Raw genomic sequence first — 22,988 nt, forward strand, 5'->3', positions numbered from 1 at the left:
TTAACTAAAGTATAAGTATTTAGTCTATGTAGTCTACTGAGTATAAGATGAAATTTACTGGGCCGTGCAGAATTATTTACCGATTTTTGTTCAGAACATATCGCGGACAATAATGACATTTCGAATGACTTGAGAAACAATTATTCATACATTTTTAGAATAATAAAATAGTTTGTGATCAAATTTAATCAATGTAGCCACCATTTGACTCAATGACACTGGTCAGGCGATGTCTGAAGCTGCCACAGACTTGCTGGATGTAATCGGCGTCCATGGAGGCCCAGGCCTTGTTGACAGCAGCCTTTAGGCATTTATGTTCTTGTGTCGTTTTTGCAGGCATTGGTCTCCACGTGCGCCTAGATAGAGAAGTCTAGTGGGTTCAGATCTGGGCTCTGAGGGGGCCAGTAGTCCTTGGGCCAAAAGTTCATGTTGTCTGAGCCACTCCTGAGCTTTCTTGTAAGCGTGGGCGGGTGCTCCATCTTGTTGAAAAACTCAGGGAGAGTTGCCAACTATGGATTTGATCCACGGAAGGACCTTGGCTTCATGGCCTTCCCGTTGGAGGCCACGAGACCCAACATCATCACCGAAGCAGGGTGCTTTGTTGTTGCCACATAGCGGTGCTTATTTTGCACATCTCCAAAGCTCATAACACGGTCATTTTGCCTGTTGAAAACAGGATCGACCGTAAAAGTTTTCTCATGTGAAAAAATGATGAGGCGTCCAGATGAGCTCTTGATATCATTCAAGATTTTCTGGCACGCTCAAGTCTGACTTCTCGCTGACGTTCAGTTAGCAAAGGGCGTTCAGTACGCCTCAGGGACTTTCCTCCAACCCTTTTCAATACCCTTGAAACAGTTGATCTCGACGTTCCCAGCTTTCTGGCCATGTCGGCAATGGACCTGTTGGGAGTCCTCTTGAACACTGCCTTTACTTGACTTGTTGAGACAGTGGCCTCCAAGCGCTTGGAAACGTTGTAAATTGTCTTCAACGAGGCCCCACCCTGTTCCTTAATGTTGTTATGAGGCACTCCTGCTCGGAGGAGGGCTGCAATATCGATCCTCTTTGTACAAAAGCATTCAATAATAGTTTAATTCAATTTTAACACATAAAACCATCAATAAAAATGTTGGTCATTTAGTCAAAAATGGTACTTACAAAAAATATAGAATTTGCATTCATTTTTGTTCTTTTTTTTTATGATAGATAGAATAAATGAGCAAGTATTCATTTTATTTATATTTACATATTTAGACGTAGAATGTATTCAGTTCAAATTATTGTATTTTTTAAGTAAATTTATTTTCAAATCTGTAATTTTGTATTTTCTTATAATATCATAAATTTAAATAATTTTTGATTTCTTATTGTAAGTTTTAGACAAATGCTAAAAAATTTTGATAAGTATTTTCTTGCTTGTATTGGGGCAGATCCTTCGATGGTCTTCCCACGACTTCTCCTACAAAGAAGTATTAGAGGCTTAAGATGTATTTATCCCAGTTTTGTTTATACTTGTACAATGAAAATAAAAACATCATGTAATCTCAGGGGCATCGCCAAGAAATATAAGTAATTTTCATAATTATTCTCTATTTTCGTCTCTTGAATGTTTTTTTCAATATTATCTTTTGTAAATTCAATAGTACTATCTAGTACTAGTAAGTTGACTCATGACCAATTTTATTTGAATCTTTTGAACAAAAGAACATCTGGTGAAAATGTATCACCTATATGTAAACCCTTGGAAAACCATTCCAATAACTAACACCATTTTATAGTGTATACAAGCAAACAGTATTATATTTTTGCCTACTAATTTTTCAAGTAGAAAACAAGTTCCATTATTATTGGCTGTATTTGAACTGATAGTGTCAAAACACATTGCTTTGATTTTGTCTCCAAAAAACCAATTATTTAATTGCTTTAATACAGCATTGGCTTGTTTTTCTCCTATCCCAGATGAAAGTTTGTCCCCCAATAATGGTATAGAAATTCCTTTTCCTGAAACTGACACAGGTATTCGACGATTTTTTTCTGGCCTATTAAGATTTGGGATCATTTTTTTCTGTCCCACTGTATGAGAAGAGAAACTTCAGAACTAAAATTTGCTTTGATATCATAATTTTTTTTGATTCTGTACTTTGCCCTGTTTTGACGAATTATTTCTCTATTATGTGAAAGTTCTATCACATTGTAGCCAAAACTTTTAGCTGCTTCAGATAATATTAAAACAGATTTTTTGTGGGAAGCTTTATTTGATCAAGGGCAGCTGAAAGATAGATTTGAATTAATAATAACTGTTTTTTATCTTCTGCTATCTTTTGGAGTAGAATTTGGTATTTCATCTTCACTTTCGTCTTCTATAATTTCATTAGTTTACTCATCAAAAAAATATAATCTTCAGAGATTAATGAAAAATGATTAAGTTTCGTCTTGCTTCCTCTTTTCCCTTTAAAAAAAAATCGCTATTATTTTGCTGCAACTTCAACAATGGGCCCTCTGTGTCCTTTTTCTCGCTGGGCTAAGTTGAATTCTTTGTCTACTTGTAATACGGAAATTGAAGTAATTGCATCAGCATGAGCAATATCCAAGATATCGTCAAAATGGGAAGCAAAATCTTTTTTTCATTTCAAGTTGTGTCGTTAATTACCTCAATGTGTTCTTCATAAGGAGCCTCCATTATTCAAAAAATTGTTCAAGGTTACTTCGACTATTTTGGTGGTTCTTAAAGAAAGTATATCATTATTCCGAAAAAATCAACTATTTCTTCAATTAGAAAAATTTGCAGATTCCCTTATTGTCGTTTCAGACTAATATGATGATGTAAAAAAGAGGTCTAAAGGCATTAGAACTGATTTTCCAGATATAAAAACTGTACTGGGATAGTTTAGAGGTAGCTATTATTATCGTTTGAAACTGACTCAATTGTAAAAGTATTTGAAAATACAATGTTTTGTTTTTACTAATGTATGTATAATTTGTGTTACTTAAAACTCATCCAAAAGTTATGTGATACATCAAGGAAAAAGAGCAAAAATGTATCCAAATGATATATTTTTTTGTTGATACCATCTTAGACTAAATGACCGAGATTTTTATTCCTGGTATTATGTGTAAAATTGAATTAAAATAGTCACTTTCCGTAAAACGGTCATAAAAAGATTACTTAAGTTATGGTTATTATAAATATAATTTTTTTTTTGCTGAATTTAATATGAATTATTCGTATTGCAAATTCTCATTTTTATTAGTCTAAGAGTTGGGTTCCAAAATACTAAAGAAATCATTAATGTGTCATGTACTAAATTTTAATTAATTTCAATTACATTTTATATTTTAATTATAGAATAAAACATACTCAAAATATATCAAAGAACACAAACTGGACTCAATAAAGGTATTAAAAAACTCAAACTAGACTCAATTAAAAAATTTAAAGACTCAAACGGGACTCGACGCAAAATATTCAAGGATTAAGACTTGTGAGCATCTTGGACTTTAATCTAGATAGTAGATAATCTACGGAGACATTTTATAAGGTTATTAACTAATGATTTAGAATATGAAAAAAAGAAACATTAATCATAAATTTAGTCAATAGTTGCAATCGGAAGAGATTTGAAAAAGTAAATATCCTACATAAATTGGGAAGCAAACTTAAATTGTACGAACTAACGATAAATAAAGTTTCTTTTTGCTAGCAACAGCTTCAACTTCATAACCGGTCTTTCTTGTTTTTTTTTTAGTGAGTACATATTTATATTGGATTTTTTTAATTGGTATGTTTTTGAACCGAACCTAACTATAAGTAATTAAGTGACTTCGTTTGAAACGTCATAGCTCCTATCAGTGTCTTGGATAAGTAATCTGAATTAACCTGATTTTGAATTAATATATTGTTTTGAGTAGTACAAACATATTAAACTTTATTTTGTGTCTATAGTTATTATTCGTAAAATTGGCATAACATTGAAATAAGTTATATAGTTAATATTCATGGTAAAAATTTTTTCGATAAGATAATTTTTAATACAAAAATACTACTGGAAGTTGACAAAAAAATTGTTAAAGAAAGGATAGGATGTACATAAATTTTAGATAAATGAAAAATTGAATGTTATTTTTTATCCTATATCTCAACCCGCTACAAGATTAGTAGTTTGATGGGAATCAATCTTTATATAAGAGAAATAAAGATATAATATGATAGTCGAATGAACTACTTATAAGAAAATTGCCTAAAGTTATTTTTAGACATAATTTAAATATATATATATATGTTTTAGCAATCAAAGAAACTCCTGGTGAGGTATGGACGGATCTAATACAATAATGATATACCTCTGACGTTTGGCAGACTTATTTCACTGACATGTAATATATTTACAATCCCTAATCCTAATGCGTGAGTACCTACTAAATTTATTTCATTCAACAATTGCTCATGGAATCAAATTAAGTATAATTTTTCAGATAATAAATGTCCAATTAGAAGATAGAGAAATGACAATGCAAATTTAACCATCCATTATCACACAAATGTTGTTATTACATCAATAATACTCTTTGGCCAAAGTAATTACTTTAAAAAGCTCAAATGAATGCACCAGAGAGTGATGGAGTAGTACAAGCTTACTTGAACTATAAAGATAATTAAAGGTCTATCATTAAGTATTTAATTGTAATTAATTGACTTATAAGATTTACCAAATTAAGTGGATTCGTCATATGTGAGGTTCAAATCATTTTTATCCACTAGATAGAGTAACTGGACAATTCATTATACCTTAAACATTGCATACTGTGAAAGAGATTCGTTATAACTCATATTTGAAAGTAAATGATATCAAAACTCACCTTACTTTTTCTGATAAGCAGTCGCAAGTAATATTATTAAGAACCAATGTCATTTAAGTTCTTAATAAAGAAATACTAAAATGTTATATTTAAAAATATATTAATTATATTTTTTTCTAGACAGAGTAACAATTGCAAATATTAACAAAACTTAAGAATTTAAAAAATTTAGGAATCGGGAGTTTATATAGCATATGTATGGCACTAAATTGCCTATATAAGTACATTAAATCATAAACTTTGGTACATATAGTGCAACTATAAAGATGTTAAAATCACGGAAAAATATTTAAAGTCAATGGTTTTTTCAATAACAACTTTTGACCACCCTGATAGCATTTTATTTTCGAAATTCATTTTCTATTTCCTGTAAAGTCTTTCCACTTGTCTCTGGTAATACAAAAAGTACAAAAAAGAAAGAGATAAGTAATATCCCAGTAGAGTATGCAAAGTAAAAAGTAACACCACACTTATCTAATAAAGTCAAAGCCTAAAATAAATATTATTAAAAAATTATAGTTATGATAAACATAATAATTTGAAATTATTTACTATTTTACTAGCAACAAACATGGAACATCCATCAGCAAACCCAATAATCCCACAGCCAAAGGATTTTACATCAGAGGGAAGGATTTCACTTTGAAATAAGTAAGATATTTGAGCGTAGCCAGAAATGTAGCTAAAGGAAACGATTAAAAAGCCAACGGCAGGAATCCAAGAGATAAAGGAGTTATTTTCCATTTCAAAGTGAACAAAGTAATTCTATTTTGAAAAGCAATAAGGAGCAATTTTAAAGATGCATGATCTTAGGAAAGTTACATTTATATGATTGAAACTTACATTGGTTAATAAAAAGTGATAGATGGATATAATTAGCGATCCTGCTATCATTAAAATTATACAAGTCATAATAACGTGTCTTCTAGGAAACTTTCCAATCCATATAGTAGATATTATTCCAAAAATGGCTCTACCAACTGCAATAAAAGATGCTGCAAAGTATGGATCCATAGGAATTTTAACTCGCTAATATTAGAAATATGAATTAATACTGATTAAGGAAACTAATGGCGACTGATTTACTTCAATGAAGTTAACCATATAAAATGATATTGCACCAATTCCATTCCATTCTACAAACACTGCGGTTAGGGTAATACATATTAATAAAGGTTTAATAAATTCAGGAGATTTGAATCGTTTCAATTTCCTTTGGGATTCCTCCTAATCAAGTTAAAAATAAAAATAATTATTATTATTTCTTAAATCTGACATAACTGTTAGAACAAAATTTTACCATAAAACCTTTTGATTCAGATTTATTGAATTGAGTAGCCAAAAAACTCATTTTAATCAATTCCATTTCTTTCTCAACTTCAAAAATATCATTTCTAAAGTATGAAAGACTTTTGAAAGCTTCTTCTTCTCTTCCTTTTTGAAGAAGCCATACTGGAGAATCAGGAGCCATGAATAGAAATATTCCAGATAGAACAGGAAGAGCAATTAGCAAAACTATATACAAAAAAATGACAATTAAGTTTGGTTAATTTATAAATAATATAGTTAAATACGGATTGTAGTTCTCCAATGAAAAGAAGATCCCAGGAGGATAGCAATGCAATACCCACTAAGCAAGAAACTAGACATAAAACTTCCGGTCATACCTCGGACTTTTGGGAGACTTATTTCGCTGGTATATATTGGTATAGTTACAGTTCCTGAGCCTGATGCATGACCACCTAGTGAATATATTCCATTGGTCAGTTGGTCATTCACTGGAATTAAGTATATTTACTCACATAATAAGCGTCCAATTAAAAGATAGGGAAATGATGGTGCAAGTCCAACCATTAATAACCCAATAGATGATGTTACACTATCAATGATCAATGATACTCTTGCACCGAAGTAATTGCCTTGGCATGCTCCAAGGAATGAACCAGAGAGATATCCAATGGAGTACAAGCTAACTTGAATTATGAAGATTCTTAAAGGTCTAAAATTAAGCAATTAAATTATAAGATTTACCGAACCAAGTAGCTTCGTCATGTGTGAGGGACAATACATTTTCCTTCACTGGATTGAGTAACTGTGGAACCATGATTGATGACATTGCTATTACACATCCTTGCATACAGTGAAGAATATTTGCTTGAGATGAGACCCAAACCTGAAGGTGAATTGTATCTAATAGCTTGTTATCTTTTGTATTAAGAATATATCCTACCTGACGTATCACATGCTTCTGTCGAAAAATTGATATTGAGCTCTTAGGCCTTGTTTCGATAACATCAGTCATGTTAATATTTAAAACTAAAAAAACTGAACAGGATACCAATGAATAGGCTCTTTAGAATTGAATTGATGAGAAATTGTACACATCATTAAACGTAGACGAGCTACAGATGTTCCAAAAAATAAGTGATTTAGAAAAAGTACAAAAGAACTGTCAAGGACGAATGTTTTAATTTCTTCTTTTTTTTTATTGTAATATGTAGTATATATTTTAAAACATTACTACCTTCGATTATGTTAGATCAGAGTATTATTAATAAAGTTTTCCGTAAACCAGGCTAAAAAGTTAATCTGTAATTTTTGTACCTCTATTGAATAAACTTTGATTTTTGAATTATTTTTTTGATAAGGCAGATCATTTATAATAATTAATTATAAAAATATAAAGGGAAATTGCCTTTATGTGAGATCATTGGAAATAAATTTAAAATTGCGGGATCCTAGGAAATATCAGAATCTTGTTAGAAAATAATAAGTTCTATGTAGGTAATTCGAGTGAGTATTTCTTTTAATAGTTTAACAAGAAATAATAAATTCTCAGCTGGTTTTCATTATTAACATTATCAATAATTGTGTGCGGATTGTTTATTTTTTTGAGATACAACCCCAGAGTAGTTATGCCAAGTGGGAGTAGTTTAAACATGGTTAAATAAAAAAACTGAAAATCAAAGCGATTAATCACTGAATACTAAAATTTGAGCCATATGACAGAGGAAAGGTTGATTGGGAAGTATATTTGAAACGTTTCAGTCATAACTTTCCTTTATACTTCTAAAAATGGTCTATGTTTTGGGCATGCTGTTAATGTCAAAAATCAACATGATAACCTTACTGTTTTGGAGGAAAGCAGCTTAGCTGTCATGACGTTTCATTAGATGAGCTACAATCAGCTCTGACGAGAAAGGAAGGAGAAAATGAAATAAACAAGGACAAAGGCAAGAAGGACTCATATGTCAAACTTTCATTTTACTCCAAGTCCAAAATGGGCTTACAATTATAACTTTAATGTAAGTTTGTGTCTTTTATGAGTTCACACAAATGTTCAGTCAGGCTTGGAATACAATTGAATGTAATAAAAAATAAATTTCACTCCTCAGGAGTAAGTAATAATAATCAGTATAATAAGTACCAGGAAAATAAAAATAACCCCACAGTTCGCCATTTTTTTTTTTTTTTAAAGGGAGGTAAACAACACACTCTATTCACAAGACTTCATATGAGTCTTGTTTCTTTGAATTCCGTATCGCGCAGCCAAAAGCTTTAATTGTGAGTGATGAAGGAATGAATTTTTGACAGAGCTGCAGATTGTATAATTGATTGTGAAATCACAATACGACACACATTACTACAATCCATCCAACTGTTCATATAAAAAAAGGATACTTATGAAATGCAACATCATATACTGCGTCAAAAGCATATGTGGGTCGGCAATAGCAAAATTTCAAATAAATTAAATTTTCATGGAGATATTATATATTCAAATTTTTATAAATAGCTATTTAGAAAAATCTTCAATTCGGTCTTAATGGATAATCTTTCAATCCCTTCTTACTATGTCCAGCAAAAAAAGTGCTTTGATGAATACACAAAATATAGATTCACGTGTATAAAGGAACGAGCAAGTACGTAATTACAACTTATGAATAGGAATACTTTAATTGCGTATTAGCAAACAACTGGACAGTTACTTATTTAGTTTGCAACATAGCAACTCATTTTCAAAATGGAACATCACCGTTGCAGCTATATATATGAACTAAAAGTGTGTAGTGATAAGTTTAATAAGCATTAAACACAAACAACAGAAAACTATTCGATTAGTTCCTGGGGACCTTGTCGAAAAATGGTCGTTAACATAAAGAAATATTGTCTGCTCATGCGATGAGAAACTAAACCACGAAAAACCTCCCTACTGTCGTTGAAAACGATACAATGGACTTAAATTCTTCGAGTGAATGTGATTTGGCCAAACTTAGCAATCCCAAACTTGCTGTTCTCCACTTCAACGAAAAAGTGAATCAGTATAAGGAGAAAGTCCTCAAAAAAAAAGGTTAAGCTATATGACTTCAAAATATATCCAAGAAAATGCACAAAAAACAACAAAAGTCATTCAAAACAAATTAATAGATATTTATGAAGGGATGGATTTAGTTACCGATATAAATGTTTTAAAAAAACTACAAACGTATTAAAAGCTCCAGAGTTGGATCAACTGATCAAAAATTTACGAGATGAATTTAATAACTCAAAACAAAAAAAATGTCTTAACTCATTTTAATATATGGCCCACAAAGAAAATCCAACATACTTTCAACCAGAGTTGGCTGATTTATATCAAGTTGATTTGATTCATGATTTAGATTATTCGATTTTTTTTTATAATTGATTTAATTCAACTTTAAATATAATATCAACTGTAATGCAATTTATCGTTAATTATTTAAAATATACACTTTATTTTTTTGATAAATTTTAATCATAGCTTTCCTATCGATATTTTTCTCTGGCAAAGTGATTATTCCGGAAATATTTAAAAACATGGACTATCTTACTTTTCACATCTTCTATTTAGAGTTCATGAGCTAAAAGATTTAATAATTTAGCTGTGCATCCATTTTTAAGAACAAAGCTCTCAGTCTCTTTTGATTTTCTTGCCAAATGTATAATTTTATTTATATTAGCTGCATTGCCCATTGCAACACTTTCTAAAAACAATTGAAATCATGTATAGCCTCTGTTATTGAATTTTGAACTTGTTTTCTTGATGTGTCTATCGTCTCTAGTAAGATAAAAAATACCATTTAGTTTTGTTGGAGTGACGTATATTATAAGTTCTTCATTGATTTTTGACCAACCATCAATGGAAAAACATATTGTTTAATTATTCAAAATATCTGTAAATCTTTTATGCTTCTTTTCATAGATACACTCGAAATACTTAGCAATAATATATTTTCTAGAAGGATGATTATATCTTAGTCTGAGGGGTTTAACTATTTTGCAAAACTTGTTGTGTTCAATAAGGTAAAAAGATAAACTCATAGCAAAATATCATCCTTGCAATTTTTTGATTAGCTACAGTTTTTATAACAAATTTATCTAAAGTTAATGCACTTTTACATGAAAATAGGCTATAAGAAGTGATGCTTGTTTTTTCGAGACTTCTTCCTTTTGTTCTTCATTTCACCCTGGATTGATTTTCAATTGAAAAATTTAAATTTAGATATAATCTTTTCACTTTTATGCAGAACACTTTATTTCACTACTTCAACTTCGACTTTTGATATTGGATTTATGAATGACTTATAATTTTGCAATCATTTTTTTCCATAAGTTATTTTATTAACACTAAGGATAGAAAATTTATCCGAGGATCACGGAATATCAACTATTATTTTTGGAGTTTCTAATTATAGCAGAGATCTTTTCAATGAAGCCTTCCAGAAAGCCAAAAATGTCGATTGTTTGATGATTGTATTTGATGATGTAATGTGTGACATTATAAATTATTTGATGAAAAAAAAATAAACTAAAAAATTTATCTCATGATCTTTTCATTAGTATATATTTTATTGAAATTATAAATTTGTATCAAAAGCTTTTTTTTTTAACTAGCCTCTAAAATTTGTAACAGTTAAGGCATATAATACTCTATATATTTATAAGCCCTTAAGAATACTAAATCTATGTAACTTGGAACTAAATATATATATATATATATATAATGAGTGTAAATTTGTCTTACCAAAATTAAAACATATCTCTTTTCTAATAGTGAACCCAAGTTTTTTACATCCCATTTTTTGTATTTCACATATAATGTTGACCCAAATTTGATATGTAATATTAATATTTTGTTAGCTTTTTCATTAAAATATAATGAAAATTTTTTTTTTGTGTAAAATGTTTAAAATTTTTATGGTTAAAGATTTGATCTCGTGATTTCAAGGTCAAAGATGCATTCTTTGGGAGTTAAAGTATAAAATATAGGATATATTATATGTAATTATATACTCATCGCATGTCGAATGACAAAATGTCATATGGACAAACGTCTACCGGAAAAATATTACATTTCAAAATATGAAAAACAGTTCATTTAACACCAGACATTTCCTTACCCATGATATTTACCGCACCACCCCTACATAAACTAACAGTAAAGAACCCTCACAAACCCCAATTTATATCTCGAAATTTGGGCTATTACGGGTACCGCCAGGTCCCAAAATGAGAAGAAACCCACCGTTGTTAATTAAATTACTTTAAAGAATCCCTCTCAATACCACAATTTATTCCACGAAAATTAATAGTTACAACGTTAATACATATTAAATATTCTTATTTGTTCTATTATTTTCTTATAAAAATAAAGTAGTCATTTCCCCCCCCCCCCTACATAAACAACAGTAATGGACCCTCAGCCCCCCCATTTTTACCCCGAAAGTGTGTATGTTTTCATGTATCACCGGATCTCAAAAAGGAATGAACCCCACCACCGTCAGATAAGTTACCTTTTAAGGTCATTCCCAACACCTCCCTATATATTCCAGAAGTTTGGACAGCTTTGTGGAACCGCTGGTTCACTAAACGAGATATAATCGGAAACGGCTTCAAATTTTCGGGGCCCTTCGGGATGTGAATGGGGGATAAATTTATGTGGTATCGGTGCCCGAAAACAGCCCATCATTGGGGGGGGTACATAGGTGTTGTAAGAAGCTTGTTGCTGTAATATCGGGGTGGGGTTCATCACATTTTGGGACATAGTTGGGAGGGGCCCTTACTAGTAGTTTATATAGGAGTGGTGGTGGGGGTTTTGGGTTTGGTATGTTTCAGACGGGAAATGTTAGAATGGTATATATTGCAACATCATTTGGAGGACCCCTTTATTTGGTATATTCTATAGTCAAGGTTTTGTCCATTCGACGTGCAGTCGTTCATCATTTTGTCCACGCACCCAATTTATGACATTATTTTTGTTCAACCCATCAAAACTGTTTTACATTACACTATTCAACAAAAACAAACTATTTTAAGCACTACAACAAAATACCCTCAATTTAATTGAGTTTGATCCCCCCCATTCCAAATATGGCCTTATTTTTTCTCTTATTTCCTCGTGTCCTTCAGAAAAAGGCCATCCATTTTTTTTTTTTTTTTTTTTTTTTGCTTTTTGTGAAGTTCAAAGCTTTCTTAAGGACTTGTTGTTGAAGATAAGGATACTTTTTGTGAATATAATGTTAAAACCCGATGTTGAAAAATTCTGAAAGTATTTTTGAAATGTATATGCCATGCTTATAACTCAGCGTATCATTGTTGTTGAAATTTTAAAGTTGAAAATAGTTACTTTTTAATCATGAGGCTGATAGCTTCAAGACGAATATATTGAAAAAGTTTAAAAATATCTTATTTAATAGCTGAAAGTATGAACTTTAATTTTTTTAAATAACCTCCCCAAAAACGCGCTATATCGTTGTCAATTTGAGTTCAGGCTACGATAATATTTTAAGGATAAAACTCATCCTTGAATTGATCTCCTAAGAAAAGTCCATATATTTACATGCCCTAGCAGAAAAGAAAGAGAGAGCAACTAGGCGGAGGAACTTGAAAAGTTAAAATAAAATCCCACTTGAGTTTAGTATGAGATTAGTCCTTAAGCCGCTAGGATTGTATTTTTTGAGGGTTTTCTCCAAAGACTCTGTCGGAAGTCTGTCTCTTAGAATCCGTCACTCACCACGGGTATGTAAGGTGTCATCTTGTGTCTATGTTTGAAATAAGGATGCATGAGTGTATGGATATATGAAATCAAGACATAAGGAATGAATGTCTAGATGAGGGATGATAGTAGTCCTCAGGAAAAGTTAATTTTTGTTTTGAATCTTAATTCTATGATTTGCTGAAATTACTTTGATTATCTGGATGCATCACCACTTATCATAGCTTCTAATATTGATGAATATATGTTTACCTATGACAAATGTGATGATGATTGTGTAATATTCAAGACATAAAATTTGACATGTGTTTATTATGTAGTAAGTATTCTTTATACCGCTTTCATATTTGCATGTAAGAACTTTCCGGAATAGAGAATTTCCGCTTGTGGGAATTCGAGGTTGCTAGACCGAATATATTTTGGCAAACAAATGTACCGATTTTGTTATATTTTATTTATTAAAAAAAATGATAAATGTTTTTAAATTGTAATCATAGTACAAATAGTTGCCATAAATTGGGCATGGAGAACTATTTATCAGTTTCTAAGACTAGGAAAAATAAGAACATATATGGGTATGTATAGATTTAAACATTTGGTTTATAATGAGGGATGTCTGGGTGTCATGCAGTTAGTTAGCTATATGAAGGAAGTCATCTCTTTAATCCTTAGGAATTGTATTACTCATTGGCATATTGTAATATCTTTGATGTTATTACTTTCCTTGATGGATATGGGGACTTCACTGGCTTCTCATTAGTAAGATCTTCATCTGATTCATCTTCTGATGCTGCGCTTGGGCCTAACTCTTGTGCTGCATTAATATATTCCATTGTAAATTGCATTGTCACCGCTAAGTCTGAATCCACATTTATGATATCTTGATATGATAGGTCCGGGACGCCCTGGCGGAGTGGTATCCACTCACTATAATCCCATTCCACATCTTCCCTTGACTAGATTCTATCGTCGATAAATGTAAATCCAATCTTTGCGAATCATTTAGATATTTTTACATCTTTCAACTTCATCCAAGCATATTCCAGCCAATGGATGACATCTAAAATCGTTATTTTCTTTGTTCGTTCCCCAGTTGTGTTACAATCATCCATACGCACAAGTATGCTTCAAGTATTACTTTCTATATACTAATTTGACATTTTGAATGATTTCGTCATCATAGGTTACAGGTTGGTAGTGGTGGTTTGGGGTTAAGAACAACGCATTTACATTTGAGAGTGCTATCGGTGGACAAGCTCTAAAGTTATCCATAAATAACAAAATATTTTGGAAGACCATTTTGTTGTTTAGGGAGTTCAACCAGCGTTGAAATATGTCGGTGGTCATCCCAGCTTTTTGTTGGGTTAATACTTGACCTGCATTTGACTTATTGAAGCATCTTGGATTTCAAGACAAAACAAAACAACAAGCTCATTGGTTGCTGTATCACGTTATTTGGATTAAATAGTTGATGCCAAACTAGATCAATAACTATATATTGTTTAGGTATATCATGTAGCGGTTCTATACATACATCACGTCGTTATCTTTATTCTATCACGTAACCTTTCCTCTGGAAAGAAACAGAAAAAATGCTCAAAATCATCTGGTAGTTAGCCAAATAAGTCAGTAGTACCAACCCCTATTTATATTATATATACTGGCAGACTATCACTGTCATATTATTTCTTCCTCATTTTTAAAATAAATTACATATTATTAAAATCTACATAGTACAATATTCGATACTGTATTATGATATTGCTTAGTAATATTTGATTTAAACAGTAGTTTTAATTAGTTATTATAAATTTTCCCTAGAAATAATAAAATGGCCAATATATATATTATATAAACGACGAAGGATCAAACAAGAAATTGTATTCCTGTTCTTTTGGTAACGGAGCATAAGTATAGAATAACTTATTATTTTGTTTATTTATGAAAAAAATTATGAAATAGCCATGATGTATCAGGGGAGAAGAGGGAATCGACAGCGGACAACAAAATACATAGGGTATTTTTGTGTTTACGAGAAACCGCCGTGACATATGTCTTAAAATTACTCTTCTGGCAAGACTTCATTTCCGTATATCGTAAGTATTTTGACCTTTTTGCACCTCAAAAACCTTCTGGATCACGGATAAAGGAATTTCCATCGAACGGAATTAAAATTAACATAAAAAAGAAGACAAGTAATTAAATGCAAAACCGTAGTTCGGAATATTAACATAATGTAAATTTCTATTAAATTGTATTTTGTGTAATAAGTAAATATATTATTGATTTTAAAGCATATTTATTCATTATAACATTGCGCATATAGATTAATTTCATATTTTTAAATCAATTTCATCAACAGTGTGATTTTTATACCTAACGTATGAATTGTGTCGATCATAATCTGCTTTTCTTTGAGAGTTTATTTCGTTATCCTTAATTTCTTGGCAATTCTTTTACGATGCATCTTCATTCAGAAGGTGTGAATTCGTTAGGTCTAAATATATATCCTAGTTAGCACCTACTTCCATAAAATTAATTAACTTAATGTTGCTTAATTGGCCAGTGTTTTAAAGAGTAAAATATTGTGTTTGTCTTAAAAAAGTTATTCTATTTTTTTTTTTTTTTGTTAATATTCGAATCAATGAGAGCTTGAATTATATCAAATACGATAGTTATACGATAGATTACCAAAGATAACTTATCTAATTCAATCTGACATGAATATTATAAATTGCCAAGTAACTTTGACATCCACTTATATTTGTACTGGACGACATATGTATTTAATCATCAGATTATAATAAGAACATTGTAATCAAGGAACATCATATAAACATAAAAAATTAGAAATATAAAAATAAAAAAAGGTATTTCCGTGTGGCCACTGATAAGAAAATTAATGACAACTGGAAAATTTGAAGACAAATTATCAATCTTAGAGCGTGCAGCATGGCTGTCATTAACGAAAGTGTGTATGCAGTTCTTAGGAAATGTAAACTCCTACAACTACAAAAAAAGTGTTAAGGATCTTTTGGCATCTTACAAGGCCATGTTTAGTAACATGAGTCTAAAAATACATTTCCTAAGTTCTCACTTAGATTTCTTCACAAAAAAATACCTAGATACGTTTGTGATCAGCACAGTGAGAGGTTTTACCAAGATATTTTTATGGAAAAAATAAAGAAAGAAAAGTTTAAAGAAAGTGTAACACTGTAACGTGGGGGGATTATTGTTGGGGGCTGAACAGGGATCTTCCCAGCCAAAAATACAAACGAAAATCCTAGTCATTTAAATTGTTGACATACGGATAAGCATAATACATACATTTCAAAAATAGTTTAGAATTTTCGAAATTAGGCTTTAAAATATATTCACATAAGTTATCCCTATTTTAAACACCAAGCGCTTACAAAAGCGTTGAATCTTAAAAATAGCCAAAAAAATATACAATGTATGGCCTTTTTCTTATAGCTACTAAAGTAATACACAAAATATTAGGCCATATTTAGAATCAGGGGATCAAACTCTATTAAATTAAGCATATACTATTTTTTTTTATCATTTTTCTGGTGAACAGTGATATCTGTTTCAAAAACACAGCTTTATTAAATAGTAAAAGTTGATAATTTTGGCCCTCAAAGTGTTAGAAAATTACATTTAGTGAATCGTAAATTATAAAATATGTGGATTTAATAGTCAGCAAGAGCCCAATTGTATATCAGTGAAAGAAATAAAACTACATACAAAGCACTCTTACAAACAAGTATACGTTCCCAAATGATCTTTTTTCTTTGCAATGTAGACGGGCCCAGAGATTTTATCCGTCATGACAGACCTCATGTCGTTCACTACGGCTTTCAAAGTCAAGACAGAGAAGTTACAAAATCCAAAGAACTTCTTATATATGGCGCTGCAGACATTTCCGTTCAGTAGATTTAGGAGCCACATTTCCTTCGTGCAAAAATGGCAAATATTTAGATATTCCTCAGTTCGTGTGGAAACATCTCCTGTAATGTTTTGATAACTTAAACACTAGAGTGCACAATTCTTCCTCTAGAATCGGAGTCTTAGGATATGCAATAAAAGGGCATAATATATTAATCTGTAACAATGATGGCTTGGGTTCTGTCAAGGGCCTAAAATGCCCCCATCTTAGTCCTACAAAAGTAAAAACCAATGTCAATGCGTTGCGTCATTTTCCCCCGCAATGAAGGAGAGTCCACATTCAATTTGCAAAAATAAAGTATTAAGGGTGATTGGGGCATGGTCCAAATAGATTGAGGCTACGCCATTGTTCAACAACTATTCTTATGTTGTTCGGGTCTCGGACTTCCTCAACACGTCCATTTGAATAAAGGCACACAATTCGGTAGTGAATTATTCCAAGAGAAGATGACAGACTGGGAAATCAAAATCTCCTATCCTCATTGCAACAGATTGACACAATGCGCTGTCATAATATTATAGCATATGTGTGCCATGACTTCAGATCCTAGTTTGGATAAACTCATGTTTTCTTATAGAGCATTACCACTACAGGGAGGAAAATCTTCACCAGATAGTGAACTAGTTAGAGTGTCTATGGAAACTTATTTCAGACTAAAACCCAGGTATGGACGTGTTCTTACTCACATAGGAGACCGAAAAGGACACAAGGTCTTATTGTTGAGCTTATGAGTACCATTGGAGGAAATAGAGTCGTGCAGGGGGGATTTTTAAAAAGACATCTAAATCAAATACGAGTGAATAAGGCGAATAATTAATTGATTAATTAATTAGGGAGTGATGTTGTGTATCTGCATTAACATATAAATACTGTACGTATTTAACCCTTTCTTTCCCAATGATGGCATATGGCATCATCAACTTCAAATTCGATTCCTGGCGTATTTAATAGTTGCATGGGTCTAGTTAGCATTCCCATAGGTAGATGACATTTCAATAGTAACATTTTGCATCAGTTTTGTTGTTAGGTGTGTGCTATACTTCTGTCATAGCTGATCAGTTGCACATGAAGTGTTCTTGAGGAAGTTTCTCAACACTGCTCTGCTTACACCGCAGATAACTTACAAGGTATACATAATATTGATATATTTATTAATTATAATTGAATGTAAACATAACATAGATGATACTAGAATTTTCAAGTTTGCTCAGAATATCAATATTCTGTGGTCTAGATTTTTTTAATATAGCATGACTCCATATGGCATCAATGGGATATTATAATGATTTTCAGTAAAATCCTATTTGTACATTAGTTATGGGAATTCTTTTAAAACTAGTTATAAATCTTCATAAATTTGCTTTCATCACTGATTCCTTGTATTTTTACCACGTAATCGATTTGAACAACTGATAAGTTTTCTTTATCTAAACAATAATGCCAATATAAAACCCATAGAAGATTACCTGTATGATAAGCTTTTCAAAGTTGGACCATTCATTGACGCTCTCAACAATCACTTTGGTAAAATTGAGGCAGAAGAATGCAATTCAGTGGACGAAATTATGATATCCTTCTAGGAACGTAACTCATTGAAGCAAAACATGAGAAATAAACCTCATAAATTCAAATTTTTTGCTAGATGTAGTACAAGTGGTATCTTATATAACTTTGATATGATTTGTAGGAAAAGGAACCACAGCATCTCATAGTAAGCAGTTGGGGATAAGTGGAGATATTGTCATAAGGCTGGTTAGTAAACTTCCAAAGAATCGAAACTTCAAGCTTTACACTGATAATTGGTTCAAATCTCAGAGTCTACTCTTTGCTCTCAAGGAGATTGAAATTTATGGTACAGAGTCAGAAAGAAGTAATAGATGTCCTGGCTGTAGTTTGAAAAGTGATGCTATGCTAAGAAATGATGGTAGATGAAGCTGTGATATTCGAACCGAAACAAAAAACAACATACCGTCGTCAGATGATAATAAGCCTGTAAATGTTACATCTACTCATGTGGATAAGAATTCAGTATGTACTATGAAACGATGGTCTGTAGCTGAAAAAAGTATAGTGATGCTCCTATCCCTACAATTGTGAAAGAATACAGCACAAACTTGGGTGGTGTTGACCTAAATTAAATGCTTGTGGCACTGTACAGAATAAAAATATGTGTGAAAAGATTATATCTCGGAATATTATTTAATTTCGTGGATACTGTAAGAGTCAATTCTTAGCTACTGTACTTAATAACATTTAACAAAAAGTATCTTTCAATATGTATATGGTACATCAATATAACACTTTGCGAAAGGGAATTCAAAGGAATTTACTGTTTTACTTTTGTATTATTTGAACTATATTATTAGGAACTAAAAAAAAATATTGTTTTTTTGCCTTTCAATTATGCCATAGCATCTTCGCAATGATGTCATATGGAATCACTACCATTTCCTTTGATACGTTGCTAATGAGGTCATACGGAATCATTCTCGTTTTGTGCTTTAAACTCAAAATTTAATTTCGAAATGTGTATATATGTGTTTTATGATGCCATTTCAATAAGATTTCCTTGTTAAACTTATTTTTTTTTCAATCACAAATTAATTTGAGAAAGAAAGGGTTAAGATATATTAACAACGGGCAGTTAGAGTCAGTGCGTGTAGAATCTTCTATAAATAAGCTTATTCACCATTATCCAACCTTTTCACCGAATTAATTAACCATTTTGCCAATCCTACTTGACAAAAAGGAAATGATATAATTTCTATAAATATAAATAACTAGGGATATAGTTCACGTATAATTTCTATGTCATTATTGTCCACGACGCAGGAGTTTCTTCTTTTTTTTTTACAGGATACTGAAGAAGATGTCAAAGGTTCGGATGTTAGTAATGGTTCATACTCATTGCAAATTAGTTTATTGTAAATTAAATGTTATTTTCAATTCCAGGTCATTAATATACGTTTTTTATGCTTAGTCGTATAACGAATGCCTTGGTGAGAGTGATTAAGTTTCTGAAGAATTTCTTCATGGCACGAATTTGGAGATCTTAAGGAATCACGCCAAGTGACGCCAAATGATGACAAAAAATAGTTCTTCTTGTGAATCTAGAGTAACGAAAAATAGTAATTTAAATTACATTTTTAATACTACTCTTTAAGGATACTTTGAGATCCGTTGAGCCAGAGCAAATGAGTCTTGTTCTATTTGCGGCTTGAATATTTACTGTATTTGAGTTGCCAATTTTAAAACCGTAATTGGCCGCGAAATTTTTTGAGACTCAGAGTACAAAAAATTTGCAATTTTTCTGGTATAACTGTGAAAATAATTTTTTAACTCATATATCTTGCTCCTTAACCAATATATTTATTGAAATATAAACATTGCTCCATCTTTACAAATAAATTATGCTTCATTGTAAACCACATAGATATATAGACAAACATTACATAATTTATAAGCAAAATAAAACCATCAGAAGGAATTTCTTTAGAAACATACAAATATAGAATACTTTTGGCATTGGTGCGCCCTCTTGCACGATTTATATTTCCTGTATTTTTAAAAACAATATTATCCTCAATATGTCCTTTTTTAATATAGTATATGACTCTCCAAAAAATAATATGTGTACTTTTATGTTTTTTTATAAGTACATTCACCCGTAATTACTCAATACTGAGATATTTTCTCCTTAAGAATGAAAAACAAATAATAACAGGTGACTGAACAAAAAACCTTGTTCAGTCACTTGTTCAGGTTGCCAACATCTGAGGCTTCAAAATGCTTCGGAATAACTACTTCCCTTTCTTTTTTTAACATGAATTATAATTTCAAGCGCTCCTTATTAAAAGTGAGATCTCCAATTATATCTTATAAAGGTATTATAATGTGCAAGCTGGATTGCAGTGTTAATTATAAGATACAGTATCTACCTAAACCTAAGATACACCAAAAAATGATTATACGGAGTACATGCATACATATAAATAAACTTTGCTTTATTACTATAAATTTTTGCAAGTAAATTACCTATATAGGTACACTAAATTATAAATTTCCTTTAATACAATTATAAAGATGTAAAAATCACAGACAAGTATTGAGAATCGACAACTTTTTTACCCAAGTAGCTCATTTTTTTCGAAATTCATTTTCAATTTCTTGCAAAGTCTTTCCACTCGTCTCTGGCAATACAAAAAATACGAATACATAAGAGAGAATTAACATCCCTGTAGAGTATGCAAAGTAAAAAATAACACCACAATTTTCTAATAAAGTCAAAGCCTAAAAAAAATATTGTTAAAATAAATTATAGTTAGATTAAACTGAATCAATTTAAATAATTTACCATTTTACTAGAAACAAACATGGAACATCCATCAACAAATCCAATAATACCACACCCGAAGGATTTTAGATCAGAGGGAAGAAGTTCACTTTGACACATGTATGATATTTGAATGTAACCAGAAGTATAGCTAAATGAAATTATTAAAAAGCCAATGGCAGGAATCCAAGGGATGAAAGAATTATCCTCAATTCCAAAGTGAACAAAGTAATCCTATTTTGAAAAGCAATAAGGATCAATTTTAAAGAAGAATGATCTTAGGAAAGCTATTTCTATACGGTTGATACTTACATTGCTTAATAAAATATGATAGGTGGATATAATTAGCGATCCTGTTGCCATTAGAATTATACATGTCATGATAACTTTTCTTCTAGGAAACTTTCCAATCCATACAGTAGATATTATTCCAAAAATGGCTCGACCAACTGTATTAAAAGATGCCCCAAAGTATGGATCAACAGGAATTTTCACTTTCTAATAATGGAAGTATAAATTAGTAATGATTCAAAAATAATAATTACTGAATTACTTCAATAAAGTTAACCATATAAAATGATATCGCACCAATTCCATTCCATTCCACAAACCCGGCAGTTAAGAAAATACATATTAATAAAGGTTTAATAAATTCAGTAGATTTGAAACGTTTCAATTTTGTTTGGAATTCGTCCTAAAAAGTTTTAAATAATAATTATTTTGATTTGAATCTCAAAGAGCATGTTGAATTAAATATTACCATAAATCCTTTTGACTCAGATTTATCGCATTGATGAACAACTATACTCATTTTAATTAATTCCATTTCTTCTCTAACTTCAAAAATATCATTTCTAAAGTATGAAAGACTTTTGAAAGCTTCTTCTTCTCTTCCTTTTTGAAGAAGCCATACTGGAGAATCAGGAGCCATGAATAGAAATATTCCAGATAGAACAGGAAGAGCAATAAGCAAAACTATATAAATAAAAAATGACAATTAAGTTTGGTTAAGTTATAAATAATATAGTTAAATACGGATTGTAGTTCTCCAATGAAAAGAAGATCCCAGGAGGATAGCAATGCAATACCCACTAAGCAAGAAACTAGACATAAAACTTCCGGTCATACCTCGGACTTTTGGGAGACTTATTTCGCTGGTATATATTGGTATAGTTACAGTTCCTGAGCCTGATGCATGACCACCTAGTGAATAAATTCCATTGGTCAGTTGGTCATTCACTGGAATTAAGTATATTTACTCACATAATAAGCGTCCAATTAAAAGATAGGGAAATGAGGGTGCTAATCCAACCATCAATAATCCAATGGATGCTGTTACACTATCAATGATCAATGATACTCTTTGACCAAAGTAATTACCTTGACATGCTCCAAGGAATGAACCAGACAGATATCCAATACAGTACAAGCTCACTTGAATTACGAAGATTCTTAAAGGTCTAAAATTAAGCAATTAAATTATAAGATTTACCAAACCATGTAGCTTCGTCTTCTGTGAGTGATAATTTATTTTCATCCACTGAGTTGAATAACTGTGGAACCATGATCGATGACATTGCAATTACACATCCTTGCATACTTTGAAGTAAATTAGCTTGAGCTGAGACCCATATCTAAAGGTAAATTATATCTTATAGATGGCTATCCTTAGTAGTATTAAAAATATATCCTACTTGACGTATCACATGCGTTTGTTTGAAGAAAGATATTGAGATTTTGGGCTCTATTTTGATTATATCAGTCATGTTTGCTTTGAACTCAATTCTCTAATTGATTAAATCTTCTAAAATTAACACATTTATATATAGTCTGTA

General features: G+C 31.1%; 2 protein-coding genes across 5 annotated transcripts; both read right to left on the reverse strand.

Moving 5' to 3' along the window:
* Positions 1-5,054: 5,054 nt before the first annotated feature.
* Positions 5,055-22,969, reverse strand: LOC121119914 (facilitated trehalose transporter Tret1). 4 transcript variants are annotated; one of them, XM_071888882.1, is made up of 9 exons: positions 22,848-22,969; positions 22,646-22,787; positions 22,417-22,587; positions 22,189-22,356; positions 21,914-22,128; positions 5,941-6,081; positions 5,698-5,883; positions 5,407-5,619; positions 5,055-5,344 (listed from the first exon to the last, which is right to left on the reverse strand). In XM_071888882.1, exons 1-9 carry the CDS (start codon positions 22,917-22,919, stop codon positions 5,195-5,197), a joined length of 1,458 nt encoding a protein of 485 aa, XP_071744983.1. In that variant the 5' UTR covers positions 22,920-22,969; the 3' UTR covers positions 5,055-5,194. The 4 variants fall into 4 exon arrangements, with proteins under 4 accessions (XP_071744983.1, XP_040570688.1, XP_040570679.1 ...); XM_040714754.2 differs by lacking the exons at positions 21,914-22,128; positions 22,189-22,356; positions 22,417-22,587; positions 22,646-22,787; positions 22,848-22,969 and adding exons at positions 6,155-6,369; positions 6,429-6,596; positions 6,657-6,823; positions 6,891-7,027; positions 7,085-7,243; XM_040714745.2 differs by lacking the exons at positions 21,914-22,128; positions 22,189-22,356; positions 22,417-22,587; positions 22,646-22,787; positions 22,848-22,969 and adding exons at positions 6,155-6,369; positions 6,429-6,596; positions 6,657-6,827; positions 6,886-7,027; positions 7,085-7,243.
* Positions 20,804-21,847, reverse strand: LOC121131738 (putative metabolite transport protein YncC). Its single transcript, XM_071888892.1, has 4 exons — positions 21,707-21,847; positions 21,466-21,651; positions 21,175-21,387; positions 20,804-21,110 (listed from the first exon to the last, which is right to left on the reverse strand). The coding sequence occupies exons 1-4, from the start codon at positions 21,722-21,724 to the stop codon at positions 20,958-20,960; spliced, it is 570 nt and encodes a 189-aa protein (XP_071744993.1). The 5' UTR covers positions 21,725-21,847; the 3' UTR covers positions 20,804-20,957.
* Positions 22,970-22,988: the final 19 nt, after the last annotated feature.

This window comes from Lepeophtheirus salmonis, chromosome 1, assembly GCF_016086655.4.
Source record: "Lepeophtheirus salmonis chromosome 1, UVic_Lsal_1.4, whole genome shotgun sequence".
Taxonomy (NCBI): Eukaryota; Metazoa; Arthropoda; class Copepoda; order Siphonostomatoida; family Caligidae; genus Lepeophtheirus; species Lepeophtheirus salmonis.